Genomic DNA, 15,016 nt, shown 5'->3' with positions numbered 1-15,016 from the left:
GGGCGATGAGCTCAGTGAAGTCAAGAAGTGTATTGAGTCAATATTTAAAAATGTATTTTTTAAAAAAAGGTTGTTTTATCTTGCCTATTACTTTTTATTAATAACTCAAGGCTGCGATCATTATAATATACTTCCTTTCCTTCTATTTTCTCCACAACGACAACCCTGTGAGGTGAGGTAGGCTGAGAGAGAGGTGACTGGCCCAAAGTTGCCCAGCTGGCTTTTTTGCTGAGGTGAGACTAGAACTCAAGAGTTTCCTGGTTTTTATTTGTTCTATGTCCTCCCAGATGTTTGCTGAAGTATATATGTGTGTGGAGGCAAGACATTGAATCAAACTGTGAGACTCAGTTAAGCCCACTCATAAAACAAAAGTAGATACTATTGCAATTATGTGGGTGCAAATGTTTTGAAGCCTTAATCAGTCAGCCATGGTGATTGGGAGAAAAACCCAAGCAGCAAGCCTGGAAGAAAGGCAAGATACCAAATATCACATGTCTAACAAATGCAGTAAGTGTTACATAAAATATTACTACCCTATCTGGGCTGCAAGTATCCAAATCATTGCAAGATGATGGGAAATATAGAAACTTTTTCTGCCATCCAGTGGTCACGTAGATTTTTAAAGTCCAAACTAGATATGACCCACGGAGTCATTTTTCTTTCCGGATATAAAGTAGACTTGTACCATTTCCTCTCCTTTCACCATCCTCAGGAGAGCCACTGAAGTTGTGTCGTCCTCCTCCACCTCAGATGATCCAAGGAACTCCCTGCCACTTTGGGGAGGAGGCAGATGGATGGAACAGAGTGGTGAACCATGGGGAAAACTGCACTCCTCCTCCCCATTCTTGTTTGCCCCCAAGGGCCCCCTCCCTCCAGGAAGGAACCATCAGTGCCTCCCAATCAGCTCTACCTTGCCAGTAGACATCTGAATTATTCCCTAGTTTCTTCCCCAAATCAGCCACTGCTATTAAGAGATTTCAAATTTCAGCCTTTATTCCAAAATACTTGTCTGTTGGGTCTTGCCACCAGCTGATTTGTATCAAGCAACCTATGGGTTTCTGCAAAGTGTAGTCAGATGTGGTGTTGAAGTGACAACGATTAACAATTTTCAATCCCATGGACCAATGGGTTCTGGATTTTGGATGCATTCTGTAAGTTAGCCCTTTTGATCCAAAACCTGTTGGTCTATGATGCACTGTTTCGCCTCAAATTGAAGATTACAAATTATCAAACAGATATAAGCATTTTAATCATATACGGATATGTATAAAATCCTAAACTGGGCTCAGTTGGCAGGGAAGGTCACTAATTGTGATTACATAACTGCTAGATACTGAAGGATTGAAAAGATTGCAATCATGTGACCATAGGGATGCTGGACAACCAAGAACTTCAAGACTAGTTGTAATTGACACTGTTCCAGCACCATCATAACATTGAACAGTCACTGAACGAGTTATCTTTAACCAAGGACTATCTGTAGACAGTAACAGGCATGCCCACTCAATAGGCAGCAAGGAGTATGTCATAAATGTTTTGCACAAAAAATGTCATAGTGGTAGTGTAGTTGAAAAAAAGCAAATACATTTATTTGAGCAAATAGAACAAGAAAATCTCAGTATGTTGCTACACTGTTTCTTTGTTACTGTTTGTAAGCCATCTAGAGTCACTGTTGAGTGAGTAGGCAACTATATAAATCTCTATTAATAAATTAATTATTTATTAATTACTCAAAATAGGAAGCAACTACTAAAGCCACCATAACATAGTTCTCAGCTTCATATTGAGCTTGAACCCAAGTATCTCTTGCAACATCCCAGACCCATCTGCTGGCAATCTGGGGGGGGAAAAAGAAAGTAGCAACAAATTAGCTAACATATGTTTTAAAATTATAATTCATAATCACATAAGAAATCTATTGCAACAATATCTTATGTTGGGACTGTTGGATTAGTATTGTCTGTTCAGTTTAACAGAATTATCTACAAATTGCCAGAAATTAAAGTTAAACTACATAAATTGAAGTAACTTCTACAATGTCAGCACATAATATATAACATAATGGCATGATGACTAATCAAACTTGATTTAATAAAAATGTTAAAAAAAACTTCTAATATAAGAGCAAACTTATATGGAAAAAGGTAATAGCATTGCCCAGTTTACAATATGGCAAAATAATCGTAAATTAAGAAAAAAATCTAAAAGAAAATGCAATGCGGTCGTCTGCTACAAATAAAAAATTCTAGATAAAATGTCTATAAGACATTGGAGAGGTACCAAACTAGTATTAGAATTCACCAGATTATTTTTTAAAAAGTGTATCTTCATGAACATAGCCTAAAATATAAAAAAAGACTCGAATTAAAATCCAATCTCATAATTAAACAAGAGATATAAAGAAAATTAAATTTAGCATTATATAGAAAGCAAAGTTAGCGCAAATTCCCTGTATATCTAATACTTTTTACCATGACCTCCATAACATGCCTTTTCTGTCACACCTGATGGAACACCAAGAAGTAATCGGTAAAGTTCCAACAACTTTAATCATACTAACGTAGGTAAATAAAGTGTTTTATTTCATCAAGTGAATACAGTTGATCTAGTTAGTGATAATATGTGCAAAACAATTTATTACATCTTACCGATTTCAACCAGAGCTAATTTTCTGCACATGAATTTGAACCCAATGAAAAAAAATATTTCAGCTATGATGGCCATTACTTACTTGCTGACTGTTCTTGAAAATGCTGGAACATAAGGCCTTGAGTATGATTTAACAAGGTAGTTCATTCCAGTTGAATAGAATAGAATAGAATAGAATAGAATAGAATAGAATAGAATAGAATAGAATTTTTTTATTGACTAAGTGTGATTGGACACACAAGGAATTTGTCTTGGTGCATATGCATCAAAACAAAAAAATATACCTGTATTAGTAATCTGATAGGGTCCCATTTCAAAAGTAATATTCTGCACAATTGCAACAGACAAATGTGGGCATTTTTCAGAGAACAGAATAGGGTAGTTTATGTACTTACATGTATTGACTGACCAGTCTTTTCCACAAGAAATAGCTGAACTATATACTTGTAACGATCAAACCCCAGTTCCTTGACACCTGCTAATATATCTTCTGAGATAGCTGTACAAGTGGGGGCACCATTGATTCCAATATATTTGAAATCTTGAAGTTTCTGCTATTAAGGATCAAACAAAATTGCCAATAATTGTAATAATATGCTTTTCTATAAATGGTCCATACAGCATTCATTTAACATTTAAACTAAAGCTATTCTATATTTGATACATCCTGTAGGTATATTGTTTTTCAGTAATTATAGTATTCAATAGGGTTTGTAACTAAGTATTTTTAACCAAATCTATATAATAGGACTGTACTTAGTTTGAAGGTTTGCTTCATGGAACTTCAGTTTTAAATAGGCTATTCACTATCCCTCTGATTTAAAAAAACAAAACATCAAACTGCTTTTTTGACTGCAGTAGAGCACTATTGCAACTTATTAAAAATAAGCCCATTTTAGGAACCATTTTATTTGACAAGTTAAATATAACTTCACAGGATGTTAGAATATATTGGTGCTTATTATTAATTTAGTTTTAGATCACTTTAATTTTAGAGATTATATTCCCCAAGGAATTGGGAACTAATTTGTGAGAAATGTTCAGAATTCAATTGCAAGATCTCTGATTTGTCCATAGAGGCTGGAATTGCCCATACTTGTTACCAAAAGTTAACAACTAAATTATGTCAGGTGGTAGATCTTAGCGAAGGAAGGCCCTTTCCCTTTCAAAAGCCCATCACTGATGTGCAATACTTTTTACTTCTTGTTTCTTCTTACACAAGAAAGTTCAGCACAGAGAAAGAACTAATGCTCCTTACATGGACAAAAATAATTTGCATAGGACAAAGTAGGATGTCAACAGAGTGGTGCAGTGGCCTAGAGGTGGAGCTCTCGCCTCACAATCAGGAGGCTGTGAGTTCAATCCTAGATAGAGGCAGATATTTCTCTCTCTCTGGGTACACATGTCTGCTGAACAAAACTCTGCATTGGCGACAGGAAGGGCAACCGGCCATCCAAACATTCTGCTAGCTCCATTCAGTTGCCCAGACTCTACCCTGCAAGGGATGATGGGGTCATTAAAAATGAGGATGATGATGAAAGTAGGATGTCAACACTTCCCAACTCACCCTGCAAGGAATGCTTCAGTCATCAGTCACTTGTCTTCTAGAAAACACTCAAGGCAGCCAGGAAAGAGCCTCCATTACAGGCTATTAGTGGCCAAGGCAGAAGTGCCAATTTGGGCACTTGCAAATGAACTCATGGGAATTTCAATACTTTTAATTAAAATCAGTTAATTATACACACACACTTCTCCAATAATGCTGATATTTCTATTACTGTTTGATAACATGGAACACAGTGGCTCAAAGGGTTAAAACTCTGGTTGAAGGTTAGCAAGCCTGCATTCGAGGCCCAAGTGCTGCTGCGGGTAGCTGCCCTCATTCGCTCCAGCTCAACGGGAACATGAAAGGAGCCCCCATGGGCATCCCCCAGGCAACAGTGATATCAGTGGCTAATCCTTTCATAAGGATCCTTTCATATCCTTCCAGCATAAATGGGACTGAAGTGTATGAGGATGATGAATAGGCTCCATTTACAGGTAGTCCTCTATTTACAACAGTTCATTTAGTGACTATTCAAAGTTACAACGCATTGAAAAAAGGGACATGACTATTTTTCACACGACTGTTGTAAAATCCCCATGGTCACATGATCAAAATTCAGATGCCTGGCAACTAGTTCATCTTTATGAGGGTTGTAGTGTCCTGAGTTTACATGATCAACTTTTGTGACCTGACAAGCAAAGTCAATGGAGAAGCCAGATTCACTTAACAACCAAGTTACTAACCTAACAAATGCAATTATTCACTTAACAGCTGCGGCAGGAAAATACATAAAATGGGGTAAATCTCATTTAACAAATGTTTCACTTAGCAACATAAATTTTGGGCTCAATTGTGGTCATAACTCAAGGACTACCTGTAGTTTAATAAGTTATTTGCCATAAACTACATTTTAAATGAGTTATGCTGTTAATAGGTGATATCACAAAGTATGTTAAGTAATATAATTTATGGTTTAGAACCTAATTCTTATTAGAAAATATTTTACCTTTAGAATATCTTCAGCTCTCTTCCTTACTATATGAGACTGACATTTTCTATAAGGTTCCATCCTGTAAGTGTTAGCATATTTCGGTCTTGCAAAGCTAGTCTTGAATACTAAGAGCTCATTTTTTGTAAAATCTGTAATGGATTCATCATCTGGGTCCATACCTTGTATGTCATAGCTTGAAACTCTGTGTTTTCCTGACTGTGAAAGCTAAAAAAACCCAATACATAAAGACATTTTTATTTCACTCGCAAAATTAAAATGACAAAACTTAAAACATAAGCTTAGCTTTTTTTTTTCATCCTGCCCCTTTTTTTCATATACAATTCAACATGGTTAAAATACCAATATTTCTTCCTTTTCCCCACAACAACAACCCTGTGAGGTTGGTTGGACAGAGAGTGACTGGTCCGAAGTCACCTAGCCAGGTTTTCATGTCCAAGGCAGGACTAAAATTCACAGTATCCTGGTTTGTAAGCCAGCATTACTATATCAAAGTGGCTCTTTAATTGAATGCAACGGAATATTCTGATTTGCAGCCATATAAATTAGTTCTGCATTCTATGTATTCCATTTTGCTTAACATGGAACCGCAAAGTTATTGTTTTATGAGGGAAAACAAAATTACTATATTTTCTACACATTATTGTTTCATCAAAACTTCCATTTGGGACATAAACATTGCCTTTAAACCATATTGATATCCTCTTGATCTTGCAGTTGCTTTTCTGAACAAATTTCAGTCAGCACTTTATATAGTCCCCAAAAGTTTGCACAAACATTGCCTCTCCCAAAGACGAAGATATTCAACAGAATTTACAGAGTCAGAGTAGAAATCATTTTGTCTTTTATTTTTGGCGCATCAAAAGTAGCAATCCTGTGAATACTTTCCAAGTAAAGTGCTTTATCTAATTCATTATATTTTATATGTTCATTTAAACCAGTGTTTTTCAAACTTTAAGATGCTTAATCTTTATCACCTTTAATATCCTTGTGTGTCCAATCACACTTGGCCAATAAAAATTCTATTCTATTCTATTCTATTCAAGTTGTCAATTTTTTTAAAAAAAATATTTAAACAAAAGACTGAAATGTAATCCTGGTAAATGACTGTCTCTTGTCTGCTCAACTTGCAGTGGATGAAGGATTCCTTATAAAGTAGAACAGCATACTTGACCAAAGACTCAGATAGGGTTTTCTCCAAGGGAAAAGTCAAATACAGGTTTCTATTATGTGATTCGTGCACAGGGTACTTGAAGAATTTGTTAAACAGAAACATTCCAATTTGAATTTTGTTAGTGTGCTAGGTAATAAAGAGAAGGAAAGATAATACACCTATAGAGAAGCTAGAATGGCATACATTTATTACAAGCAATAAAATTGTACTTCTTTACAGTACATAAGAATATAGTAGAAACCAAAATTAACCCTCCTGAACAGGGTCTTCTTAGATCTGCAACATGCTTTACATAAACCAACATTTCTCAACCTTGGCAACTTTTAAGAGGACAACTCTACAGCATGCTGACTTAAGTGTTGAAGCCCACACGTGTTAAAACTATCAAGGTTGAGGAAAAACTGGTAAGACAACTTTAGTGTTGTTAACAGCAAGCACTCCTCGTGTAGCTTAACACAACTTTGGACCGAGCCCATATCTACACAGCGTTTTAACTGAGGGGAAAAAAAGGCTCTGGCTTTCCAAAACGCACCATCCCAACAAAACGGGTGCAATGAGTTTCCCTGCCGTTCGGCCCCGCCCACTCGGTGGAAAGCCTCTAACCCAGGGGTGTCCAACCTTGCCAACTTTAAGACTTGTGGACTTCAACTCCCAAGAATTCCTCAGCCAGCAAAGCTCCCAAAGGTCAGCAAAGCTGGCTGGGGAACTCTGGGAGTTGAAGTCCACAAGTCTTAAAGTTGCCAAGGTTGGACACGCCTGCGCTAACCCGAAGTCCGTCCCCCAATGTCGCTCCGCGCACGCGCAGATGTGCCGCTCCGCCTCGTCTTACCCGACCGAGCTGATCTCTGTCTAAAGCGCTGTGTTTTCTTCCCCATGGCTGCGCGGCGTGGGAAGGAGTGACGGCCAGCTTTTTTTTGGCTTTATCCATTGGGAACTCCTCCCTTTTAGGCAACTGCTTGGGGCGGACGGTGATACACCGGCGCAGCAACCGTCCGCACACACACACGGACCCGTTAGAAGGAGCCTTTCAGAGGCGCGAGGCTGGTCTCTACACATGACGTCAGTAAGCACGAGCTAAGCAACCCAAGAACCAGAACCGAGCAAGAGGTAAATGCGGCGGATCAGCCTCCCCACAATCTGGTCGGTCGCCTAACAGGAGTTGGAGGATCCTGTGAATTGTAGTACAATTATACAAATATATGTTTATATGTGTATATACTATATAATCTTTTTGTATGATGTTGTGACAAAATAAATAAAATAAAAAAAAAATTAATTGCGGCTCTAGGAGCAAGAGCGCCTCATATCGGTGCAGGTCGATATTTTGCTGTTGTTGCCTGGCTTGCTATTTCCTTTTGCTAAACGCCAGGTTAAGCAGTTTAAGGCAAGGTTTTATTTTATTTTTATTTTATTTTCTTTATTTTGTCACAACAATATATGTAGGAATCATACAAAAGATTATATAGTATATAAACATATATGGGTAAATATAGAAAGAAGAAAAGAAAAACAATAGGACAGGAACGGTAGGCACGTTTGTGCGCTTATGCACGCCCCTTATGGTCCTCTTAGGAATGGGGTGAGGTCAATAGTAGAAAGTTTTTGGATAAAGCTTTTAGGATTATGGGAAGAGACCACAGAGTCAGGTAAAGTGTTCCAAGCACTGATGATTCTGTTACAGAAGTCATATTTTCTGCAATCTAGATTAAAGCGGTTGACATTAAGTTTAAATCTATTAGTTGCTCTAGTATTATTGCAATTAAAGCTGAAGTAGTCTTTAACCGGAAGGACATTACAATAGATGATTCTGTGAGTTAAGCTTAGGTCTTGTCGAAGGCGACGGAGTTCCAAGTTTTCTAAGCCTAGGATTTCAAGTCTGGTGGGATAGGGTATTCTTTTTGCCATCATACCTTCCTTCGTTGTAATCTTAATGTACACACCTCCCCTAAAAATATAAACAGCAAAACCAACACAGGAGAACAATGAAGCTGCAGGAAAGGTGGATTTATTTTAAAAAAATGTAATTAAAAGGTTCTTCAGAGATCCTCTGGACCAATGGTAGTCAACCCCAGGTAGGAGTTTTGTCCGATACTGAAGCACTTTCCTTTTTTTTAATTTAATTGACTTTTTAAAAAATTTTCATAGCATTATTTAAAAACATTTTCATTAGATTTTCATAAAATTCCTCATGACAATTTAAATTTCTGAAAATATATTCTTTGTATCGTTCGCGCATAAGTTTAGTTCACGTTTGTAAGTGAAACTAAATGGCGCTATAGTGCGACCGCAAACAAAAGAGCCTCACGCATCTCCCCCCATACCACCCAGCTGTAACAGACAAGCTGACCTAGTAGCCGGTGCCCCCCCAAACCCAATCCATGATGCGCGAGAGGCATGCAGAGACGACGATACACCATTACTGTGGAATCGGTGGGTGGTTAGAAAATTTTACTACTAACAGAGATACAAAAGTGGGTGGTAGGTATAAAAAAGGTGACTACCCCTGCTCTTGACTCTGCTCCACCCCAAGGGAGGCAACACCTCACCGTTTGCCTTGGGAAAGAGTTTGGAATAAGAGTTTGCATAAGTGCACCTGTGTGCCTACCGTCCCTGTCCTAATATTCCTTTTTACTTACTCTTTTCATGTATCCAAATTATGTTTATACTTTTACCTGTTATATATGATTGACAGTAAATAAATAAATAATGAACATATCTTCCTTGCCACCGATGTGTTTGCTGCTGTTAAAGCTCCAGTCCAAAGGAGACAAAAAGGAGCACAAATCATGATGGTAATGGAAACTAAATATTATTTTACAGCAGTGGTAGAAAGTTCTAATTTTGCTGGCAACACTTGTGAGTTGTGACTTTTTGCAAGTTACGGGTAGTGCTTGACTTACAACCATTTATTTAGTGACCGTTCAAAGTTATAGTGGCACTGAAAAAAATGAATTATGACCAGTTCTCGTACTTAGAACTATTGCAGCATTCCCATGGTCATGTGGTCAAAATTTGGATGCTTGGCAACTGGCATGGATTTATGACAGTTGCAGTGTCCTGGGGTCATCACCTTTTGCTGCCAAGCCAAGTCAATGGGAAAGCAGATTCACTTAACTATGTTACCAATTTAACAACTGCAGTGATTCACAGTGAACAACTGGCAAGAAAAGTCACAAAATGGGACAAAAATCACTTAACAACTTTCTTGCTTAGCAACGGAAATGGTGGGCTCAGTTGTGGTTGTAAGTGGAGGACTACCTGTATGTGCTTTCAGCCGGTCAGCTAGACAGAAATGCATCTTAAATGGAGAGGTTCAGTGACTGCCTGGCATAATTAGTATTAATGTTGAACTGTTTGCTTAATTGTGACCTGTATTTTGTTGCACTGTATTGTTCTGGGATTACAAAGTAATTGCATTGTGTGTTGGTGCTTTATTAAAAAAAGATTCTGATGTGAGGCCTACATTAGGGTTACCAGTCTGGGCTGTAAAGCTATCAATGACCACTAAAAGGCAGCAATACCATTTTCTGTTTCTCCTACTCAGAAGCTATCTTTCCCTAATGTGAACAAGAAAAAAAAAAACTCTTGTATTTATCCAGAAGAATTAGAAGCATCGTTCTCAGCCAATGAAGAATGCATTTATGCAGTTTTGTCACAGCTTCTTTACAAGTGGTGGCTGTTTTCTCCCAAATTTATTTATTACAACCATAGTGAAGTCAGCAAATGTTAATATGTTGAGGCCCATAATTGGCGAAATGAGTTGGGCAAGGATAACCAGGTTAAACTGAAGGGGGTTCCCCAGAGATTCTCTGTCTCTTTAAACCTACCTTCAGTTATGGAAGTGTTCCAGATCCAGATGATTGCTATGTGGTCAGGAAGAGTTGAGATTTTCAGTATTTTTGCAACAAATCCTAAAACATCCTCTAAAATATAGAGACGAGAAAAGAATTTTGGTTGTAAACTCAATTACATACATACTGTGTAATGATTGAATTTGACTAAATGACACAATAAAAGAAGCATTTTCTTAGACCCAGCACATCTCTCATCTACAGTAGTGATATTTATTTACACTAAAGGATTGTCAAACAATTTTATTCAATCATCCTATTTGTAGAATGTGGGCATAACAACAGGGTGTGAAAAAATGTTCATTGCAGGACTGTTTTCAAGATACTTTCAGTTCTTGAAATATGAGGATAAATGGCCCACTGTTTACATATACAGAGTGGTTTTTAAAATATTGTAAATGATAATAAAAAACATAAACAGGAATTATTTATGGCATCTTTAGGCTGCCAAGTAGGGAGGAAAAATGCTGTTGTGGCGGTGCCTACCCAAATATCCATGATTTTTCTCTTTACTCTGGTTTACATTAACTTTCATCCTACAGGGGAAAAGTCAAAAATATCAAAACATCAAATCTCTATGTAATACAACTGTCAGCACTGGAATTTTATTTTCATTTTTGCCATTGGTTTAACCGTGGGATGTAGCAATATGAAATACTAGTAAAATGTGTAAAAGTAATTCTGACAGTACTAATTCTGTTCACAAACAAAATAAATGAGGCTGCAAGAATTCCCTTATTTTATATCACCATTTACATTTTTATTTCATTTCAGATGTTCTTAGCTGATCCACCATCTACCTGCCTTTCCCCTACAGTGTATTATATGATTTGTGAAGCCGGATTTGAGAGGAAATCAAGCTGTGCTCTCAATAGTTTTATATGCGACACTGGTGAAATAAATTGGGAATTCATCACAAAACATGTACAATATGGAGAGCAAGGTCTCTATTGCTTTTAAATGTAGTATATTCCTATACTGGGGATAGTAAGACATGTTTCTGAATTTGCATATACAGTAGAGATCTTTTACTTGTTTGGTGGGATCTTTTTGTTAAAAACAATAGAATTAGAATTCCTAATTTTAGTTATTTAGTTTCAGTGACCAAATGGTCATTATTTAATATTTTCTGCAAAAAAGCAAATTGCTTAATGAGTTTAGGGGAACCTTTTCAAAAGAAAATATTTTTGAAGTTTTTTATATTTAGCAGTATTAACAGTATTCTTGAACCCGATTGGTTATTTTTGTTCTTTAGACTCAACATTGGATTATATCAAGAGTGTGAGATCTTTAGGTCCTTTATGTGAATCTATTCATTTGCATTTGAAATCACTTACAGTGGAGCAATTTGAAAACCAGTTTGTGGTATGGCTTCAATGGACAAACTGCCCAGAGGTAGGAAAATGTTGGATTGGATTGGATCCCCACCCCAAATTTATGGATGGATGGATGGATGGATGGATGGATGGATATACACATAGATATACACACATTTCTTTCTTTAGTATGGCAGTGGTCCCCAACCCCCAGTCCATAGACTGGCATCGCTCTACGGCATGCCAGAAACCGTGCCGCACAAACAAGCAAAGCCCCATCCATAGGATGCAGGTAGCACACGAAACCGCACATCCTCCAATCCACAAAAAACCCTATTTCTACTGAATTGGTCCCTCGTGTCCAAAAGGTTGGGGGCTGTTAGAGTATGGCATATCATACATGAACTTAATATTTCACCTACCTTAAAAAAAGAGCCATATTCACACATACTAAAATAGGGATCACTGTATATGGTTCTTTATTAAATAATTCTATTATTTTCATATTATTATTAATTCAACACTGTCAAACTATTTACTAAATCTGCACTACTATTAATCTTCTCATCGTTCCCATCACCCATCTCCTTCCACTTATGACTGTATGGCTGTAACTTTGTTGCTTGTATCCTTATGATTTATATTGATTTTTTCCTGATTGCTTATTTGTACCCTATGACTATCATTAAGTGTTGTACTTTATGATTCTTGATGAACCTATCTTTTCTTTTATGTACACTGAGAGCATATGCACCAAGACAAATTCCTTGTGTGACCAATCACACTTGGCCAATAAAAAAAATTCTATTCTATTCTATTCTATAAAAATAAAGTAATGTGGGAGTTGTAAATTTCACAAAGGGGAATAAAAGAACAGAAAGTAAGGATATTAATTACTTGGTACGATTATTTAGAAATCTGTAGCCAGTTACAAATACATTTTGATGGGAGAACTTAGGTTTTGAGAATACAACAGCACAGAGTTCTTCAAACAGGCAATATTCCCTCAAAAATGTGTTTCGCCTTCCAAAATACTAGTGAGCCTAGCCCTAGGATATTTGTTCTGATGATCTATGGGTTTTCCACAGAAGAATTGTGCTCTGATGCAGAGATGGTTATCCCAGATTTAGAACTGTGATAAAATTGTCCATCCAAATGGAAATAAATTAGAAAAAAAGAAAGCCAGCAAATCATGCAGGCCTTGTCTCCCATGTATATATAGTAAATATAGAGCAATTTATTTTGCAGCTACCTTGTGGATTGTATAAGTTAGCCGACTTGGAAGGTTGTGTTTCTTTTGATAACTTCTTGGTCACTTCCAATTCTGTGGCAGAAACATCTAAATGCTAAATTAGCTGGGCAGCAGACACTTTTATGACTTAATGTCATAAGTGATTATAAGCAAAGTGAAAGACATGAAATTTTGTGTACTGTCCAGCTGGAGAAAAAGACAAGAATTAATTTGGTAATAGACCAAGTAATAACCATTGCCTTGTCTCCTTTAACATTTCCAAAAAAGAAGTTCAACATTTTAAATTTGTAATTTTGTGATTTTTCACATTTAAGTACTTGTTAAAGAAAAGTAAATATATTCTTTTTATAATCTGTCAAACAGTGATTAAAATAAACTTAATTGTTCTAATTGAGTTGTGTATGTAATTTTATTAAGCTCCATTTTTTCCTAATATAAATGCACCGATAAAAATAACATGGCTATACTTTATTTTTCCATCTTGTATAAACTACAGATATTTCTGGAAATGTTCGATACCATAAAGAATCCACATGGTGCAGCAGTTGCACTCAGTTTAATGAAGCTTACATCATGTTTGGAAAGAGCCTTGGGTGATGTAAGTGCTAAAATCTTGGAATATGTCAAACCTAAGGTCAACGAGATTCTTTTTTACACTCAAGAAATCAGCATTTCACTTCCTTCTTTACTAATTAAAAGGTCACAGATTCAGTATAATTACCAGCTGGTTTCTCTGCCCAAGCACTGAGAATGGCTGGCTTTATACAGGTTTGCCAATAGAATGAACTTGAGAAAAAGGCCGATTACTTGCTTTAGAGAATTTTCTCACTTTGTTGGATATATGACTCTTGGCGTCATAAATCTTGCAATATTAACATTTCGATCCAAAGCACTGTATTCTGTATGACTAATACAACATTCCTCCATAAATCCTTCTACAATACATTTATGGAAAAGCTAAGCAAAGTCAGCCAAGTTTTGATAAGTAATAGTTCATAGACATACTTACTTGACAACCTATACATTAATCTCAGTGGGGCTTATCCCATGCTAGGTGTGTCTTGCATCCCAGTGCAAATTCATCACAGTGTCTCACTTTGGAAGCTTTAGGCCAAGAAGCAGGGAAGTCAAAAAGGAGCAATCTTAATTATACCTCATTACTGGGTTTCTACAACTAACTTAGGTATCATTTGTGTATTTGTCAAATTTTGCTTTTGCGGCAGTTTTTATCTGGAGCATTTTTAATATCAATAATAACAATGAAGAATCCATTTTAATTTTCTGGTGTATGATAAACCCGATGTCCTATAATAAGAACTGAATGAGTTTTCTGCAGTCTTTCACTTCACATGCATTTGGAAGTAAAGGCAGCAAGACAGTCATAGCGTTCATAAGACTTTTTTTTTCCATTTAACAACCCAGTAATCCCTTGCATCAGTGTGGAGTTGGGTTGACTGAACGGAGCTTGAGCGTTTAGAATTCATAAGACAATAAACCAAGTGAATTCACAATGAAAGATTGTTGGACAATTTCCCCAATTGCTTCAAATCATTTCAGCCAGAAAGACTTACTAATAGTACCACTTAGCTTATATCCATGTTTGTGGGCTCCTGATTTGGGCTATCTTTGGATGTGTCCTCTTTCAAAAATCCAAACAGGCACACTTTGTAATGCTTTGATGATCCAAGAACTAGTATGAAATTGCTTCATACTTCTTTGCTTGGATGAAATAATTAAAGTTTCAATGTCATTATTTTTCTGTGTTGCTTTGTTTCAAATTAATCTTTTAAACATAAAAAAGGGATTTGATATGATGCTTTTAACAAATACATTGACTGTGAAGGACAAATATTCAGAGTGAAATATATTGTATTCTAGGTATTCTTACTAATTGGGAAAAATTGTCCTTTTCTTCTAAGAGATTTGCTTGCATCTCAGGAACTTGTTTCTATCTTTGGGCAACCAGTGGTGAGTGTTAAGATTTTTAATTTCAGATTTAAAATGTTTAAATATTATGTATTTTTACATTTATTTAAATACACTATTTTTTACTCAGTGGCTTACTTTGAACAATATGAATATAACAAGGCTGTTAGTAAATATTGAATAAGAAGGATAGAGGATATTTAAACAAAGATTGGAAGTTGGCATCCAATGAGTCAGGTTTTATAGAGAGTTTTTACAGGATAGGAAATTTGTGTGGTTCATTTGTTTATGGA

The 15,016-nt window shown here is 36.4% G+C and overlaps 2 protein-coding genes across 5 annotated transcripts in view; one reads left to right on the top strand and one right to left on the bottom strand.

The window, feature by feature from the left end:
- The window catches only part of ERMARD (ER membrane associated RNA degradation), a 40,468-nt gene that overhangs the window by 3,198 nt on the left and 22,254 nt on the right, over positions 1-15,016 (top strand). The window contains exons 2-7 of one of the 3 annotated variants that reach the window (XM_058167309.1): positions 173-233; positions 7,327-7,485; positions 11,004-11,172; positions 11,485-11,624; positions 13,294-13,395; positions 14,676-14,765. In XM_058167309.1, coding sequence (XP_058023292.1) covers positions 11,004-11,172; positions 11,485-11,624; positions 13,294-13,395; positions 14,676-14,765 — 501 coding nt within the window. In that variant the 5' untranslated portion in view covers positions 173-233; positions 7,327-7,485. Of the gene's footprint in view, positions 1-172; positions 234-7,230; positions 7,486-11,003; positions 11,173-11,484; positions 11,625-13,293; positions 13,396-14,675; positions 14,766-15,016 lie in introns of those variants that run through there. The other 2 variants (XR_009153259.1, XM_058167320.1) reach the window with 2 other exon arrangements.
- Positions 258-7,335, bottom strand: DYNLT2 (dynein light chain Tctex-type 2). 2 transcript variants are annotated; one of them, XM_058167377.1, is made up of 4 exons: positions 7,208-7,335; positions 5,202-5,411; positions 3,045-3,203; positions 258-1,837 (listed from the first exon to the last, which is right to left on the bottom strand). In XM_058167377.1, the coding sequence occupies exons 1-4, from the start codon at positions 7,304-7,306 to the stop codon at positions 1,727-1,729; spliced, it is 579 nt and encodes a 192-aa protein (XP_058023360.1). In that variant the 5' UTR covers positions 7,307-7,335; the 3' UTR covers positions 258-1,726. The 2 variants fall into 2 exon arrangements, with proteins under 2 accessions (XP_058023360.1, XP_058023368.1); XM_058167385.1 differs by having other exon boundaries at positions 3,045-3,200.

The sequence above is a fragment of the Ahaetulla prasina genome, chromosome 1 (assembly GCF_028640845.1).
Source record: "Ahaetulla prasina isolate Xishuangbanna chromosome 1, ASM2864084v1, whole genome shotgun sequence".
NCBI lineage: Eukaryota > Metazoa > Chordata > Lepidosauria > Squamata > Colubridae > Ahaetulla > Ahaetulla prasina.
This window is presented reverse-complemented; position numbering and strand designations above follow the sequence as displayed.

Excerpts from the sequence above, each read along its gene's own strand:
- DYNLT2 (XM_058167377.1), bottom strand. The coding sequence starts at position 7,306 with ATGGATAAAGCCAAAAAAAAGCTGGCCGTCACTCCTTCCCACGCCGCG. Across the intron at positions 5,412-7,207 it reads ACAGAGATCAGCTCGGTCGG|CTTTCACAGTCAGGAAAACA; the intron begins GTAAGACGAGGC and ends GGGTTTTTTTAG. Across the intron at positions 3,204-5,201 it reads GAGCTGAAGATATTCTAAAG|CAGAAACTTCAAGATTTCAA; the intron begins GTAAAATATTTT and ends GATCCTTAATAG.